Below are 17,579 nucleotides of genomic sequence, written 5' to 3' on the forward strand. Positions count from 1 at the left end.
TAATAGAAGCCCAATGGGCTTTTTAGCGTTTTTTGGAGCACCCTTTCTATAGCTTCCAAAATATGCTTTACAACGGTGGGGGAGTGTCAAGATGGAGGCACTGTGGCTTCAACACAGCGCCCCTATCAGTCACCTAGTTTATATACGAACCATTGAGCAGGACTCAGGTGAAGTTTAAACTCAGTTGGTAGTTTAGGGTAATTTCCGGTTCCAAATTGTCTCTTGCATTAAACGTTGTTTACTATGTATTGACGTGGGAAAATAACATATATTTTTTGTATGATTGGTGAAATGTGAGACAGTCTTCTGTACAAATTGTTATGCCCAGAACATTAATCCCGGAACAAATATATTTTGCACTTGCATCAGCACGACTGAATAATGGCGTTGCACACGTTTTCAACGTGACCTTTCAACATTCTTTTCGATGAGCACGGATGTAAAATTGAATTCAGACTGACACAAATGTAAGACATTCAATGGAATACTACCACGATTATATGATCCATTCTGTCCTTGTTGAGAGTGGACCTTAATTGCAGTTTGTATGATTTTTTCTCTTCTCGTGATTATGGAACATAAACACAGTCGCTTTTTATCTTGTCTGCATGTCGAACGGTATTTCCTCCTCTCCGGATGGACACTTCTGGAACTTTAAATATAACGACGTGAGTGTCAACATCTTGACTCCATTTGCATGTATCATCAAACCATTGAAATGATGAGGTTTCTCACCCCACCGCTTTTGAACGAGCTGCGTCGGCGTCTCCCGCTGGTATCCACTGTCGCAAATAAACAGCTACCACTCACCTGCCTTCTCCCACCCCACCACTCTGCACCCCTAAACCGGCCTCTCTATACTGGGGCCACACTAAGAAAAGATGTACCCCTCCCTCAGTCTAAAGAAGATCAGACTGAAGAGAAACTGGACCTGGACATATGGAAATCTGTGATGAGGTTTCAGGTCCCAGCGATGGAGGAGGAGAAACAGGGAGGTGAGGAGGGAGGTGGTGGTGCTGCTCCTTCAGGACCAGGAGGAGGTGTAGCAGGGCAGGAGGAGGTCTCCCCACTGGAGGCCACCAGAGAGCTGGTAGTGATGTGGCGTCAGGCTGGGAAGCTGGTGCCAGAGATCATGACTGACGAGGAGCTGGGGATCCTGGCTGAGTTCCAAACCAAGTCCTCCAAGAAGAAGTACCTGAAATACCTGGCCATCAAGGAGGGCCACAAGAACAACCACAAGCAGAAACAGGAGAAGAAGAAGGCAGAGAGGAGTGAGAGGTTTCTGGAGGACGATAGGATCAGGCCTGGCGGTGTGAGAGGAGAGGAGGGGGAACTGAGGAACACTTTCCTTCTCCAGTTCTGGGGTCGTTCCCTGGACAAGCTGCTGGGGTGGAGGTCGGCCCAGGCCGTGGTGTTCGGCCAGCCGCTGGTGTTCGATATGTCCTACGAACAGCAGATGACGCGTCGCGAGGTGGAGAACACTGTGTCCCAGCTGATGGAGGTGGAGGGGTGGAACCGCCGAGCCCCGGACCCCTTCCACCTACACTTCTGTAACTTGCAGCCGGACGGGGGTTACCACAGGGAGCTGGTTAAACGGTACGGCGCCGAGGCCTGGGAGCGCCTCCTCATCACCTCCACAGAGCAACGTCACGTGGACCTGTTCCCCCGGGACGACTTGGTCTACCTGACGGCTGACTCCCCCAACGTCCTCCGTACCTTCGACAACTCTAAGGTCTACATCGTGGGCTCCATGGTGGACCGCTCCATCCAATCAGGGCTCTCCCTGGCCAACGCCAAGCGTCTGAAGCTGAATACGGCCCGTCTGCCGCTTGATGACTTCCTCCAATGGGAGACGGGGGCCAAGAACCTGACCCTGGATCAGATGATACGCATCTTGCTGACACTGAAGGAGAGTGGGAGGTGGGAGGAGGCGCTGGAGCACGTACCCAAGAGGAAACATGATGGATTCTACCAGGAGAAACCCCAGCAGGACAGAGACAGAGGCTCAGATAAGGACAGGAGGTTTAGTGGCAGAACCAGAGGAGACACAGGGTTCAGGGCTGGGGACAGAGACTGTGATAGAACATTCAGAAGTGGGGACAGAGAGAGGGCATTTAGTAGAAGAGACAGTGTATTGAAGAGTGGGGACAGTGACAGAGCAATCAGGACTGGAGACAGTGACAGAGCAATCAGGACTGGAGACAGAGGAGACAGTGACAGAGCAATCAGGACTGGAGACAGAGCAATCAGGACTGGAGACAGAGATGGTATGGAGGAGTGGAGACAGAAACAGATGAATGGTGTGGTCAGAGAGAGAGGATCCACTAGCAGACATAAAGACAGTTTATTCAGTAGCAGAGACACGGTAGCAGTCAGTAAGGAAGCAGTACCTACAGGGGATGCAGAGAACAGACAGAACACACAGACCACCACCAGGGTACGGACATCACTAAAAACCAAGATGGAGGATCGGAACAGTACAGCCAAGAGCGGGAAGAAATTGCAGGAGGAAGAGTAGCCTTATTGGGCCAAATATTCTGAGACATTTCTCCTTTGAATGTTCTTCAGTTTCACCCTGTTGTGTTAATGGATTCAGAGCACTTCTAAATGCCTTGAACACCTGACAGGTGTGGCATATCAAGACGCTGATTAAAACAGCATGATCATTACACAGGTGCACCTTGTGCTGGGGGACTATAAAAGGCCAGTTCGGCAACAGCTTCAGGTGGACCATGAACAGAAACATTTTTTGATAAGCAACTCAGTGAGACTGTTGATTGTTTGGAATCGTTGGCGTATTTGCTACTTCGTGTCAATGAGGGAAAACATATATAAAATATATAGTGAAGTGTTTGTCCCATGTTTGACGAGCTGAAATAAAAGATCCAGAACATTTTCCACATGTACAAAAAGCTTATTTCTCTCAACATTTGTTTTACATCCCTGTTAGTGAGCATTTTTTATTTGTCAAGATGATCCATCCACTTGACAGGTGTGGCATATCAAGAAGCTGATTTAAACAGCATGGTCGTTACACAGGTGCACCTTGTGCTGGGGTACAATAAAATACCACTTTGGCAAAAGCTCCAGGTGGACATTCCTGCAGTCAGTCAGCCAATTCCAACACTCCCTCAAAACTGGAGACATCTGTTGCATTGTGTTGTGTGACAAAACCACACATCTTAAAGTGGCCTGAGGGAGTGTGCAGTTGGCATGCTGACTGCAGGAATGTCCACCAGAGCTGTTGCCAGAGATTTTAATGTTAATTTCTCTACCATAAACTGCCTCCAAAATCGCTCCCTCCATGCGTCTAACCGGCCTCACAACCACAGACCAAGTGTAACCACGCCAGTCCAGGACCTCCTCATCCGGCTCACTAAACAGTAAATAGATTTAACTCATCTTTAATTTTGTTTTCTGACATTAAGGAATTTAGAAAAATCTTTACAAAGTGAAAATGGTCAACATCAACAACTGTGAACCCCCCCAAAAAAACATTCTTATTTATACTTTCATCTACTTTCGTTTTCTTAAAAGTGAAATGTTTTCAGGTTCTTCATCGGGGAGATACAATGCCTTCAGAAAGTACAGTAGTCATAACCTTTGACCTTTTGACCCTGAAATCAAAATGGATTCAATTTATTATTTTTTTTATCCCACCCATCTACACACAATACTCCATAATGACAAGGTGAAAATGTGTTGAGAAATTTTAGCAAACGTGTTGGAAAAAGAAATTAGCTGAAATATCTCATGTATTCACACACCTTAAACACAAGATCAAATCTACACTAGAGTTGCGACCAAGACAGTGGATGTTCCTGACTAGATAGTTTAGACTTACTTGAACATCTATGGAAAGACCTAAAAAAAAAATGGCCGTCTAGCAATGATCAACAACTAATTTGCCAGAGGGTGAATAATTCTCACCCATCTACACACAATACCCCATAATGACAAAGTGAAAACCTTAATGGTCAATACCTTAGATAAGCACCTTTGGCAGCCATTAAAGCTGCTAGGCTTTCTGGGTAAATCTCTTAAGAGCTTTTCCACACCTGGATTGTGCAACATTTGCCCATTTATTATTTTCAAAATTCTTCAAGCTCTGTCTGTCAAATTGGTTGTTGATCATTGCTACTCAACTATTTTCAGGTCTTGACATAGATTGTGAAGTAGATTTAGGTCAGCAGTAACTCGACCACTCAGGAACATTCACTGTCTTCTTGGTAAGCAACTCCAGTGTAAATGTGGCCTTGTGTTTTAGGTTTATTGTCCTGATGAAAGGTGAACTCATCTCCCAGTGTAGATGTGGCCTTGTGTTTTAGGTTTATTGTCCTGATGAAAGGTGAACTCCTCTCCCAGTGTCTGGTGGAAAGCAGACTGAACCAGGTTTTCCTCTAGGATTCTTCCTGTGTTTAGCTCCAGTCTGTTTATTTTTTATCCTGAAAAACTCCCCAGTCCTTAACGATTACAAGCATACCCATAACATGATGCAGCCACCACTATGATTGAAAATAAAGAGATGGTACTCAGTAATGTGTTGTATTGGATTTCCCCAAACGTAACACTTTGTATTCAGGACAAAAAGTTCATTTCTTTGCCACATTTTTTTGCAGTATGACTTTAGTACCTCGTTGCAAACAGGAAGTATGTTTTGGAATATTTGTTATCCTGTACAGACTTCCTTCTTTTCATTCTGTCATTTAGGTTAGTATTGTGGAGTAACTACAACCATGTTGATCCATCCTCAGTTGTCTCCGATCACAGCCATTAATCTCTAACTGTTTTAAAGTCACCATTGGCCTCATGGTGAAATCACTGAGTGGTTTCCTTCCTCTCCGGCAACTGAGTTAGGAAGGACACCTATATCTTTGTAGTGACTGGGTGTATTGATACACTGAGTTAGGAAGGACACCTGTATCTTTGTAGTGACTGGGTGTATTGATACACCATCCAAAGTGTAATTAATAACTTCACCGTGTTCAAAAGGATATTCCAATTTTCACCCATCTACCAATAGATGATCTTCTTTGTGAGACATTGGAAAAACCTCCCTTGTCTTTGTGGTTGAATCTGTGTTTGACATTAACTGCTCGACTGAGGAACCTTCCGATAATACAGAGATGAGGAAGTCATTAGAAAATCATGTTAAACACTATTATTGCCCACAGCGAGAGTCCATGCAACTAATGTGACTTGTTAAGCACATTCTCACTCCTGAACTTATTTAAGCCACAACGAGAGGGGTTGAACACTCGATACAGTAACTGAAAGGTTGCTGGATCGAATCCCCGAGCTGACAAGGTACAAATCTGCCATTCTGCCCCTGAACAAGGCAGTTAACCCACTGTTCCCCTGAACAAGGCAGTTAACCCACTGTTCCCCTGAATAAGGCAGTTAACCCACTGTTCCCCTGAACAAGGCAGGTAACCCACAGTTCCCTGGGCACCGAAGAAGTGGATGTCGATTATGGCAGCCCCAGCCGCACCTCTCTGATTCAGAGGGGTTGAATGCGGAAGACACATTTCAGTTGAATGCATTCAGCTGTACAACTGACTAGGTTTCCCCCATTTCCCTTATTGACTCGACATTCCAGCTTTTCATTTTTTATTCATTTGTAAACATTTCTGAAAACATAGTTCCACGTTGACATTATAGAGTACTGAGGACAGTGACAAACAATGAATTTAATCCATTTTAAAATTGAGGCTGTAACACAACAAAATGTGGACAAAGTCCAGGGGTCCTTCCTGAAGTATTCCACACAAATATAGATCTAATATCATTGGGTATCAGATGATTTCTGCTCGAATCTCACTGGACAGCAGAAACGCTGCCTTTCTGCCTCCTCCCAGTGCAAACGGACGATACAGCAACATCTTCGGGTCACTTCCCCTCTGCAAAGAATCCAGAAACACCTTGAATATGTAGGGAACCTTTTACCTTTCAACTAAAAACCTTCTGTCTGTCAGAAACATCCTCTGACCACAGCCCTGCCTCTCCTGTTTCCACACATCTACAACCTTCTGTCTGTCAGAAACATCCTCTGACCACAGCCCTGCCTCTCCTGTTTCCACACATCTACAACCTTCTGTCTGTCAGAAACATCCTCTGACCACAGCCCTGCCTCTCCTGTTTCCACACATCTACAATACTCATCAGATCAATTCAATAAATATAACCCTCAGAATAAAAAAAAAACCTGATGGTGAATCAATCATACTGCTTGGGAGGCAGGTAGCCTAGTGGTTAGAGAGATGGGCAAGTAACCGAAAGGTTGATGGATCGAATCCTCGAGCTGAACAAGGTTAAAATCAGTCGTTCTGCCCCTGTAGGGCGTCTTTGTAAATAAGAATTTGTTCTTAACTGACTTGCCAAGTTGAATAAAGCTTTCACAATCATAACACCATTGAGGAATGCATTTCTATATACACGACATTTCATTTGATAAATAGCATCTTAGCCTGAGTTCAAGTCTTCAGCAGGGTTCTCTCAATAGATGCAGTCTAACACTGAGGGCGTCATGACACACTAGTCTTCAGCAGGGTTCTCTCAATAGATGCATTCTCTAACACTGAGAGAATCATGAAGTCATTACTCACTAGTCTTCAGCAGGGTTCTCTCAATAGATGCAGTCTAACACTGAGGGCATCATGACTCACTAGTCTTCAGCAGGGTTCTCTCAATAGATGCAGTCTAACACTGAGGGCGTCATGATGTCATGACTCACTAGTCTTCAGCAGGGTTCTCTCAATAGATGCAGTCTAACACTGAGGGCGTCATGACTCACTAGTCTTCAGCAGGGTTCTCTCAATAGATGCTGTCTAACACTGAGGGAATCATGACTCACTAGTCTTCAGCAGGGTTCTCTCAATAGATGCAGTCTAACACTGAGGGCATCATGACTCACTAGTCTTCAGCAGGGTTCTCTCAATAGATGCAGTCTAACACTGAGGGCGTCATGACGTCATGACTCACTAGTCTTCAGCAGGGTTCTCTCAATAGATGCAGTCTAACACTGAGGGAATCATGACTCACTAGTCTTCAGCAGGGTTCTCTCAATAGATGCAGTCTAACACTGAGGGCGTCATGACTCACTAGTCTTCAGCAGGGTTCTCTCAATAGATGCAGTCTAACACTGAGGGAATCATGACTCACTAGTCTTCAGCAGGGTTCTCTCAATAGATGCTGTCTAACACTGAGGGAATCATGACTCACTAGTCTTCAGCAGGGTTCTCTCAATAGATGCTGTCTAACACTGAGGGAATCATGACGTCATGACTCACTAGTCTTCAGCAGGGTTCTCTCAATAGATGCAGTCTAACACTGAGGGCGTCATGACTCACTAGTCTTCAGCAGGGTTCTCTCAATAGATGCAGTCTAACACTGAGGGCATCATGACGTCATGACTCACTAGTCTTCAGCAGGGTTCTCTCAATAGATGCAGTCTAACACTGAGGGCGTCATGACTCACTAGTCTTCAGCAGGGTTCTCTCAATAGATGCAGTCTCTAACACTGAGGGCATCATGACTCACTAGTCTTCAGCAGGGTTCTCTCAATAGATGCAGTCTCTAACACTGAGGGCATCATGACGTCATGACTCACTAGTCTTCAGCAGGGTTCTCTCAATAGATGCAGTCTAACACTGAGGGCGTCATGACTCACTAGTCTTCAGCAGGGTTCTCTCAATAGATGCTGTCTAACACTGAGGGCATCATGACGTCATGACTCACTAGTCTTCAGCAGGGTTCTCTCAATAGATGCAGTCTAACACTGAGGGAATCATGACGTCATGACTCACTAGTCTTCAGCAGGGTTCTCTCAATAGATGCAGTCTAACACTGAGGGAATCATGACTCACTAGTCTTCAGCAGGGTTCTCTCAATAGATGCAGTCTAACACTGAGGGCGTCATGACTCACTAGTCTTCAGCAGGGTTCTCTCAATAGATGCTGTCTAACACTGAGGGAATCATGACTCACAAGTCTTCAGCAGGGTTCTCTCAATAGATGCAGTCTAACACTGAGGGCGTCATGACTCACTAGTCTTCAGCACGGTTCTCTCAATAGATGCAGTCTCTAACACTGAGGGAATCATGACGTCATGACTCACTAGTCTTCAGCAGGGTTCTCTCAATAGATGCAGTCTAACACTGAGGGCGTCATGACTCACTAGTCTTCAGCAGGGTTCTCTCAATAGATGCTGTCTAACACTGAGGGCATCATGACGTCATGACTCACTAGTCTTCAGCAGGGTTCTCTCAATAGATGCAGTCTAACACTGAGGGAATCATGACGTCATGACTCACTAGTCTTCAGCAGGGTTCTCTCAATAGATGCAGTCTAACACTGAGGGAATCATGACTCACTAGTCTTCAGCAGGGTTCTCTCAATAGATGCAGTCTAACACTGAGGGCGTCATGACTCACTAGTCTTCAGCAGGGTTCTCTCAATAGATGCAGTCTAACACTGAGGGAATCATGACGTCATGACTCACTAGTCTTCAGCAGGGTTCTCTCAATAGATGCTGTCTCTAACACTGAGGGAATCATGACGTCATGACTCACTAGTCTTCAGCAGGGTTCTCTCAATAGATGCTGTCTAACACTGAGGGAATCATGACGTCATGACTCACTAGTCTTCAGCAGGGTTCTCTCAATAGATGCTGTCTAACACTGAGGGTGTCATGACTCACTAGTCTTCAGCAGGGTTCTCTCAATAGATGCTGTCTCTAACACTGAGGGAATCATGACGTCATGACTCACTAGTCTTCAGCAGGGTTCTCTCAATAGATGCTGTCTAACACTGAGGGAATCATGACGTCATGACTCACTAGTCTTCAGCAGGGTTCTCTCAATAGATGCTGTCTAACACTGAGGGAATCATGACGTCATGACTCACTAGTCTTCAGCAGGGTTCTCTCAATAGATGCTGTCTAACACTGAGGGCGTCATGACTCACTAGTCTTCAGCAGGGTTCTCTCAATAGATGCTGTCTAACACTGAGGGCATCATGACTCACTAGTCTTCAGCAGGGTTCTCTCAATAGATGCAGTCTAACACTGAGGGAATCATGACTCACTAGTCTTCAGCAGGGTTCTCTCAATAGATGCTGTCTAACACTGAGGGAATCATGACGTCATGACTCACTAGTCTTCAGCAGGGTTCTCTCAATAGATGCTGTCTAACACTGAGGGCATCATGACTCACTAGTCTTCAGCAGGGTTCTCTCAATAGATGCTGTCTAACACTGAGGGAATCATGACGTCATGACTCACTAGTCTTCAGCAGGGTTCTCTCAATAGATGCAGTCTAACACTGAGGGCGTCATGACTCACTAGTCTTCAGCAGGGTTCTCTCAATAGATGCTGTCTCTAACACTGAGGGAATCATGACGTCATGACTCACTAGTCTTCAGCAGGGTTCTCTCAATAGATGCTGTCTAACACTGAGGGCATCATGACGTCATGACTCACTAGTCTTCAGCAGGGTTCTCTCAATAGATGCAGTCTAACACTGAGGGCATCATGACGTCATGACTCACTAGTCTTCAGCAGGGTTCTCTCAATAGATGCTGTCTCTAACACTGAGGGAATCATGACGTCATGACTCACTAGTCTTCAGCAGGGTTCTCTCAATAGATGCTGTCTAACACTGAGGGTGTCATGACTCACTAGCTAAAAGCTAGTCCCAACAGTCTTAAAATGTTTCTCCCTCCCTCCCTTATGAATGACTGTCTAATGACAGGTCTGGTGTAACCTCTCTCAAAGAGTTAGACAACCAGGTGAGGGCAGTTCCTTACTAATTAGTAGCCTAGACAACCAGGTGAGGGAAGTTCCTTACTAATTAGTAGCCTAGACAACCAGGTGAGGGCAGTTCCTTACTAATTAGTAACCTAGACAACCAGGTGAGGGAAGTTGCTTACTAATTAGTAGCCTAGACAACCAGGTGAGGGCAGTTCCTTACTAATTAGTAACCTAGACAACCAGGTGAGGGAAGTTGCTTACTAATTAGTAGCCTAGACAACCAGGTGAGGGCAGTTCCTTACTAATTAGTATCCTAGACAACCAGGTGAGGGAAGTTGCTTACTAATTAGTAGCCTAGGCAACCAGGTGAGGGCAGTTCCTTACTAATTAGTAACCTAGGCAAACAGGTGAGGGCAGTTCCTTACTAATTAGTAACCTAGACAACCAGGTGAGGGAAGTTGCTTACTAATTAGTAGCCTAGACAACCAGGTGAGGGCAGTTCCTTACTAATTAGTAACCTAGACAACCAGGTGAGGGAAGTTGCTTACTAATTAGTAGCCCAGGCAACCAGGTGAGGGCAGTTCCTTACTAATTAGTAACCTAGACAACCAGGTGAGGGAAGTTGCTTACTAATTAGTAGCCTAGACAACCAGGTGAGGGCAGTTCCTTACTAATTAGTAACCTAGACAACCAGGTGAGGGCAGTTCCTTACTAATTAGTAACCTAGACAACCAGGTGAGGGCAGTTCCTTACTAATTAGTAACCTAGACAACCAGGTGAGGGCAGTTCCTTACTAATTAGTAACCTAGACAACCAGGTGAGGGCAGTTCCTTACTAATTAGTAGCCTAGACAACCAGGTGAGGGGAGTTCCTTACTAATTAGTAACCTAGACAACCAGGTGAAGGGAGTTGCTTACTAATCAGGTACCTCAATTCACCAGTCAAGTACAAGGAAGGACCAGAAACCCACAGACACTCGGCCGTCCGTGGAATGACTTTGACACGTGCTATATAATTTTGACCATATTATTTTTGGGAAGCCCAATTGATTCTAAGATGGAATACCGAACTCACTTCCTTGTTTAAATCACTTGCTCTGCTCACGTTCTGAAGCCCACAATGTCGTGGGAGGTTCTAAGAGTTATGAGACGGTGACGGACTGAGACATCAGCCAATTAAAATCAACGGTTGTTTCGTCAGCTTCTGCCGTGCTTCCAGTCAAGTCCCGCTCTGAGGTCGCTGTGAAACCAGACGGTTCGACGGAGGGAGAGCCGACTGGTGTTCCTCACAGCGGCCTGCGTTGACCTGTCCAGGTTAAAGGTCACGACCCCTGCCCTCTGACCCCTAGAGTACCAGGATGTCTCCGCTGCAGCGCTCGCAGCAGTTGAAGGTGATGTTCTCATAGCGAGTGTAAGGGTGGAACCGGCCGATGCTCTTCTTATTGGTCAGGAAGGCCGAGGGGGAGGAGTCAGAGATAGAGAGGGGGGAGGTTTCTTCCTCGTTGTCTGAACAGGAAATAGGGTCCAGGATCTTCAACACCTGAGAAGGGAAGGAGGAGAGAAAGACAAAAAGAGTGAGCGGGTTGTTTCTGGATAGAGGCCAGTGTGAGAGTCCTGCTGGGGAGTCCCACTCCACTTCCTACCTTCTCAGCCATCTTCTCAGCCGGCGTGTGTGAGGTGTTAGGGAGCTCTGAGGCCTGTCTTCCTTTTCCCAGCCCGGCTCCACTGCTGCTCCCTACTGGCCCAACCTTCCCCAGCAGGCGGGAGTTGATGGCGTCCGCCAGCTTGTGATTGGCTAGGGCTAGTTCTCCCGTGCTGAGTGGCTGGCCACTGGGGTAGTAGGTCTGCTGTCGACCCCACTGGAGAGAGACCAGCAGCTGCTCCAGAGACCTGGGAGAGAGACACACATACACATCCTCTGTATCGCTGGTACTGTGGTGGGTATCTCAATTACTTTATGTTCCTATGTGAGTTTTACCACTAGTGTGTTGTATAGAAGTCCTACTGTACCTGTGGGTTAGCATCATGTCTGTGTGTTAGCATCATGTCTGTGTGTTGTACCTGTGGGTTAGCATCATGTCTCTGTGTTGTACCTGTGGGTTAGCATCATGTCTGTGTGTTAGCATCATGTCTGTGTGTTGTATAGAAGTCCTACTGTACCTGTGGGTTAGCATCATGTCTGTGTGTTAGCATCATGTCTGTGTGTTAGCATCATGTCCTACTGTACCTGTGGGTTAGCATCATGTCTGTGTGTTAGCATCATGTCTGTGTGTTAGCATCATGTCCTACTGTACCTGTGGGTTAGCATCATGTCTGTGGGTTAGCGTCATGTCTGTGTGTTGTATAGAAGTCCTACTGTACCTGTGGCTTAGCGTCATGTCTGTGTGTTGTACCTGTGGGTTAGCGTCATGTCTGTGTGTTGTACCTGTGGGTAGGCGTCATGTCTGTGTGTTGTACCTGTGGGTAGGCATCATGTCTGTGTGTTGTACCTGTGGGTTAGCATCATGTCTGTGTGTTGTATAGACGTCCTACTGTACCTGTGGGTTAGCATCATGTCTGTGTGTTGTACCTGTGGGTTAGCGTGATGTCAGTGTTATACCTGTGGGTTAGCATCATGTCTGTGTGTTGTATAGAAGTCCTACTGTACCTGTGGGTTAGCATCATGTCTGTGTGTTGTACCTGTGGGTTAGCATCATGTCTGTGTTGTACCTGTGGGTTAGCATCATGTCTGTGTGTTGTATAGAAGTCCTACTGTACCTGTGGGTTAGCATCATGTCTGTGTGTTGTACCTGTGGGTTAGCATCATGTCTGTGTTGTACCTGTGGGTTAGCATCATGTCTGTGTTGTACCTGTGGGTTAGCATCATGTCTGTGTGTTGTACCTGTGGGTTAGCATCATGTCTGTGTGTTGTACCTGTGGGTTAGCATCATGTCTGTGTGTTGTACCTGTGGGTTAGCATCATGTCTGTGTGTTGTACCTGTGGGTTAGCATCATGTCTGTGTGTTGTACCTGTGGGTTAGCATCATGTCTGTGTGTTGTACCTGTGGGTTAGCGTCATGTCTGTGTGTTGTACCTGTGGGTTAGCGTCATGTCTATGTGTTGTACCTGTGGGTTAGTGTCATGTCTGTGTGTTGTACCTGTGGGTTAGCATCATGTCTGTGTGTTGTACCTGTGGGTTAGTGTCATGTCTGTGTGTTGTACCTGTGGGTTAGCATCATGTCTGTGTGTTGTACCTGTGGGTTAGCGTCATGTCTGTGTGTTGTACCTGTGGGTTAGCATCATGTCTGTGTGTTGTACCTGTGGGTTAGCATCATGTCTGTGTGTTGTACCTGTGGGTTAGCATCATGTCTGTGTGTTGTACCTGTGGGTTAGCGTCATGTCTGTGTGTTGTACCTGTGGGTTAGTGTCATGTCTGTGTGTTGTACCTGTGGGTTAGCATCATGTCTGTGTGTTGTACCTGTGGGTTAGCATCATGTCTGTGTGTTGTACCTGTGGGTTAGCATCATGTCTGTGTGTTGTACCTGTGGGTTAGCATCATGTCTATGTGTTGTACCTGTGGGTTAGCATCATGTCTGTGTGTTGTACCTGTGGGTTAGCATCATGTCTGTGTGTTGTACCTGTGGGTTAGCATCATGTCTATGTGTTGTACCTGTGGGTTAGCATCATGTCTGTGTGTTGTACCTGTGGGTTAGCATCATGTCTGTGTGTTGTACCTGTGGGTTAGCATCATGTCTGTGTGTTGTACCTGTGGGTTAGCATCATGTCTATGTGTTGTACCTGTGGGTTAGCATCATGTCTGTGTGTTGTACCTGTGGGTTAGCATCATGTCTGTGTGTTGTACCTGTGGGTTAGCATCATGTCTATGTGTTGTACCTGTGGGTTAGCATCATGTCTGTGTGTTGTACCTGTGGGTTAGCATCATGTCTGTGTGTTGTACCTGTGGGTTAGCATCATGTCTGTGTGTTGTACCTGTGGGTTAGCATCATGTCTGTGTGTTGTACCTGTGGGTTAGCATCATGTCTGTGTGTTGTACCTGTGGGTTAGCATCATGTCTGTGTGTTGTACCTGTGGGTTAGCGTCATGTCTATGTGTTGTACCTGTGGGTTAGTATCATGTCTGTGTGTTGTACCTGTGGGTTAGCATCATGTCTGTGTGTTGTACCTGTGGGTTAGCATCATGTCTGTGTGTTGTACCTGTGGGTTAGCATCATGTCTGTGTGTTGTACCTGTGGGTTAGCATCATGTCTGTGTGTTGTACCTGTGGGTTAGCGTCATGTCTGTGTGTTGTACCTGTGGGTTAGCATCATGTCTGTGTGTTGTACCTGTGGGTTAGCATCATGTCTGTGTGTTGTACCTGTGGGTTAGCATCATGTCTCTAGAGAACTCGTCTCTCTCACTCAGCAGGTCTGTGATGGCGCTCTGAGCCTCTCTGGTCTGGTGCTGGAGAGAAACCCTGGCATTGGTCAGCTCCTCCGCCATCACTCTTGAAGAGATACCACACACACACACACAACAGTCAGTTGATACACACTGACACACACACACACACTCCTTCCCTCCGTCACCCCCTCACCCCTACCTGGACGCTAGGAACTTGCTCCTCCAGACATCACATTGTATAGACATGCGTTCCAGCTGTTCTGCTGTGGAGGCCCGGCTGCGACCCAGAGCCTCGTTCTCTAAGATCAGCTGGTTCTTCTCTCTGGCCAAACGCTCAAAATGGTACTGCAGGTCATCACCTACAGAGGCTACCAGCAGCTTCTTCAACTCTCTGTTCACCTATAGGACAATACAGAGCTGTGTCAGTTCAAATATGGACCAGAGTACTGCAGGTCATCACCTACAGAGGCTACCAGCAGCTTCTTCAACTCTCTGTTCACCTATAGGACAATACAGAGCTGTGTCGGTTCAAATATGGACCAGAGTACTGCAGGTCATCACCTACAGAGGCTACCAGCAGCTTCTTCAACTCTCTGTTCACCTATAGGACAATACAGAGCTGTGTCGGTTCAAATATGGACCAGAGTACTGCAGGTCATCACCTACAGAGGCTACCAGCAGCTTCTTCAACTCTCTGTTCACCTATAGGACAATACAGAGCTGTGTCGGTTCAAATATGGACCAGAGTACTGCAGGTCATCACCTACAGAGGCTACCAGCAGCTTCTTCAACTCTCTGTTCACCTATAGGACAATACAGAGCTGTGTCGGTTCAAATATGGGCCAGAGTACTGTATTTCATGTGCCAACAGATTCTGAAAACACAAGTACTATCCTTATCGGGACAAAGGCAAGTGCTGAAAACTCAGGATCCAGATTAACTCCTACAGTCACTGAACAAAACTCAGGATCCAGATGAACTCCTACAGTCACTGAACAAAACTCAGGATCCAGATGAACTCCTACAGTCACTGAACAAAACTCAGGGTCCAGATTAACTCCTACAGTCACTGAACAAAACTCAGGATCCAGATTAACTCCTACAGTCACTGAACAAAACTCAGGATCCAGATTAACTCCTACAGTCACTGAACAAAACTCAGGATCCAGATTAACTCCTACAGTCACTGAACAAAACTCAGGATCCAGATTAACTCCTACAGTCACTGAACAAAACTCAGGATCCAGATTAACTCCTACAGTCACTGAACAAAACTCAGGATCCAGATTAACTCCTACAGTCACTGAACAAAACTCAGGGTCCAGATTAACTCCTACAGTCACTGAACAAAACTCAGGGTCCAGATTAACTCCTACAGTCACTGAACAAAACTCAGGGTCCAGATTAACTCCTACAGTCACTGAACAAAACTCAGGGTCCAGATTAACTCCTACAGTCACTGAACAATTCCAAATAATGTGTTTCATAGTGTTAAAGGCCCAAACTGTTTTTTTTATTTTTATCTCTCAATATCAAATTATTTCTGGGGAACAATTAAGGTCCTCACCGTAATCGTCTTCAATTAAAAATGGTTTTAGAAAAAGAAACAGAAATAGCTTCTTAGCTAAGAATAATTTCTCAACCAAGAATTTAGTTTGGACTGTCTGGGAGTGGCCTGGGTGGTGAAGGGAAAACTGAAAACTAGCTGTTATTGGCAGAGAGGTTTGGAACTCTTTCTTATTGGTCTATTAAATTATTAGTCTGTCACCAGGCCTATTTTAACTTTACCTCCTGGTGATGTCACCAGGCAGGCCAAACCTCAACCCCACCAAAACAGGCTGAAATTTCAGGAAGTCTTTTCCAACAGCTCTTACACTAAAAGGGACTTATCATAATTTTCACAGTAGTTCTCCAAACTCAGTGTGGAAATATATATAAAACACAGTAATATGATGTTTTTGATGGCACTGAGCCTTTACGTTAACTCATTTACCCACCTCAGTCTGCACGTGGAGCTGGTTGAGGAGCCCCTCCTTGTCCTGCAGCAGTCTTCTCTCTGAGTTCTGCAGCTTCTCCATGGCTCCTCTCAGGTCCTCCAGAGGAGGGGAGGGAGAGGGGGGCCGCTCCTCCATCTGCTGCCCAGCCCAGGCCTCTCCTTTCTCCTCAGCCGGACCCACATGACCCCCACTCCGGCTGATGGCGGCACGGGGAACAACGATCCTCACCGCCTCCACCACCATGCAGGCCTCCCGGGGAACCTTCCCCAGGTGGAGCACACCGTGGGGCTGGGGGGCAGACGGGGTGGCTCTGGGACTCTGCTGGGGGGTGGAGTGGGGGCTGTGCTGGAGGCTGGCGGGGGCAGGGTGCGTCTTCTTGGGGCTTTGTTTGGGACTAGCTACCTTAAGTAGTGGCACCGAAGACAGAGGCGTATCCATGGCACCGATCTCCTTAGCGACTGGGGGCTTGTCTGTCTCCATGCCGTCGCCGGGGCCCCTGACTGGACGGACGGAACCTGGCAAACATTCTGGAATGTTATCTCTCTCTCTCTCAATGTATTGGCTGGAGGAGTTATCAGGTCTCAACATGGCTGTGTGTGATTGGCTGAGAGGATGCAGGGGGAGGATGTAAACAACAGTCTGTGGAATGATAGGGGTGATAACGGCTTACCTCTGTCTGCTACTGCAGCGGTAGACATGATGGTAGAGGAAGTCTTCACAACAGTCCAGTCGAATGGCAGAGGGACAGGGCGGTGGATGACTTCCAGGATGGCAGTTAGATCTCTCTCCCGAAGACAGACAGACAAATGTTGATTCTGAGTTTACCACCCTGTTAGACATGTTAAATTAATCAAATAAAATAAGAAAGTAGCGAGAGAATCTCGACACAGCTCCTGTAACTAGCTAATGGACTTTTTTCTGCCTTCAATTATTTATTTTTTAATATGTTTTGAATTGGTAAAATGAAGAGTCAAAACAGCTGCCCTTTCCAACTAGTTGTTTACTTGGCTAGTTCAGTCTCTGGCTGAGCTCCAGGGATAAAATAACTCACCTGTTATCTGTGGAGGAGCTTTAACAGCAGTGTCAACACATGATCAACACCCAGCCGGTTAGATAAGGATATAAGAGAACGGAGTTCAGCTTTCCTCAACTAACAGTAACTAACAACAACGCAAACCGAGTAGGAAACAACAAACCCTGGACATAAACATTGATAACTAGCATGAGTGTAACGTAGAGAGATATCAAAACGGTATCAGAATAAACATGCACATACTGTTGTTTACCCGATAAAAAATATTTCCTATGTTAAATCTTGGTCGCCATCTTGTTTGTGTTCTCACCGACCGGACACTGTTGGCTTGGCGGACGTGGAGGGGTGTCCGACAGGAAACAGACTCTGAATCAGCTTGGACGATTTCTCATCCATAGTGGGGACAGTAAACAGATATCCCAAA

The 17,579-nt window shown here is 46.2% G+C and overlaps 2 protein-coding genes across 4 annotated transcripts; one reads left to right on the forward strand and one right to left on the reverse strand.

The window, feature by feature from the left end:
• The first annotated feature begins 361 nt into the window (after positions 1 to 361).
• LOC109885857 (tRNA methyltransferase 10 homolog C-like) lies at positions 362 to 6,412 on the forward strand. The gene has a single exon (XM_031820988.1). The coding sequence runs from the start codon at positions 698 to 700 to the stop codon at positions 2,516 to 2,518; it is 1,821 nt and encodes a 606-aa protein (XP_031676848.1). The 5' UTR covers positions 362 to 697; the 3' UTR covers positions 2,519 to 6,412.
• On the reverse strand, positions 5,598 to 17,528 carry LOC109887072 (golgin-45). 3 transcript variants are annotated; one of them, XM_031820991.1, is made up of 8 exons: positions 17,409 to 17,528; positions 17,174 to 17,191; positions 16,793 to 16,903; positions 16,123 to 16,637; positions 14,325 to 14,524; positions 14,100 to 14,228; positions 11,390 to 11,636; positions 5,598 to 11,286 (listed from the first exon to the last, which is right to left on the reverse strand). In XM_031820991.1, exons 3-8 carry the CDS (start codon positions 16,818 to 16,820, stop codon positions 11,092 to 11,094), a joined length of 1,314 nt encoding a protein of 437 aa, XP_031676851.1. In that variant the 5' UTR covers positions 16,821 to 16,903; positions 17,174 to 17,191; positions 17,409 to 17,528; the 3' UTR covers positions 5,598 to 11,091. The 3 variants fall into 3 exon arrangements, with proteins under 3 accessions (XP_031676851.1, XP_031676849.1, XP_031676850.1); XM_031820989.1 differs by having other exon boundaries at positions 16,793 to 16,951; XM_031820990.1 differs by lacking the exon at positions 17,174 to 17,191 and having other exon boundaries at positions 16,793 to 16,951.
• Between the last annotated feature and the right edge of the window lie 51 nt (positions 17,529 to 17,579).

This window comes from Oncorhynchus kisutch, unplaced genomic scaffold (genome assembly GCF_002021735.2).
Source record: "Oncorhynchus kisutch isolate 150728-3 unplaced genomic scaffold, Okis_V2 scaffold3811, whole genome shotgun sequence".
NCBI lineage: Eukaryota > Metazoa > Chordata > Actinopteri > Salmoniformes > Salmonidae > Oncorhynchus > Oncorhynchus kisutch.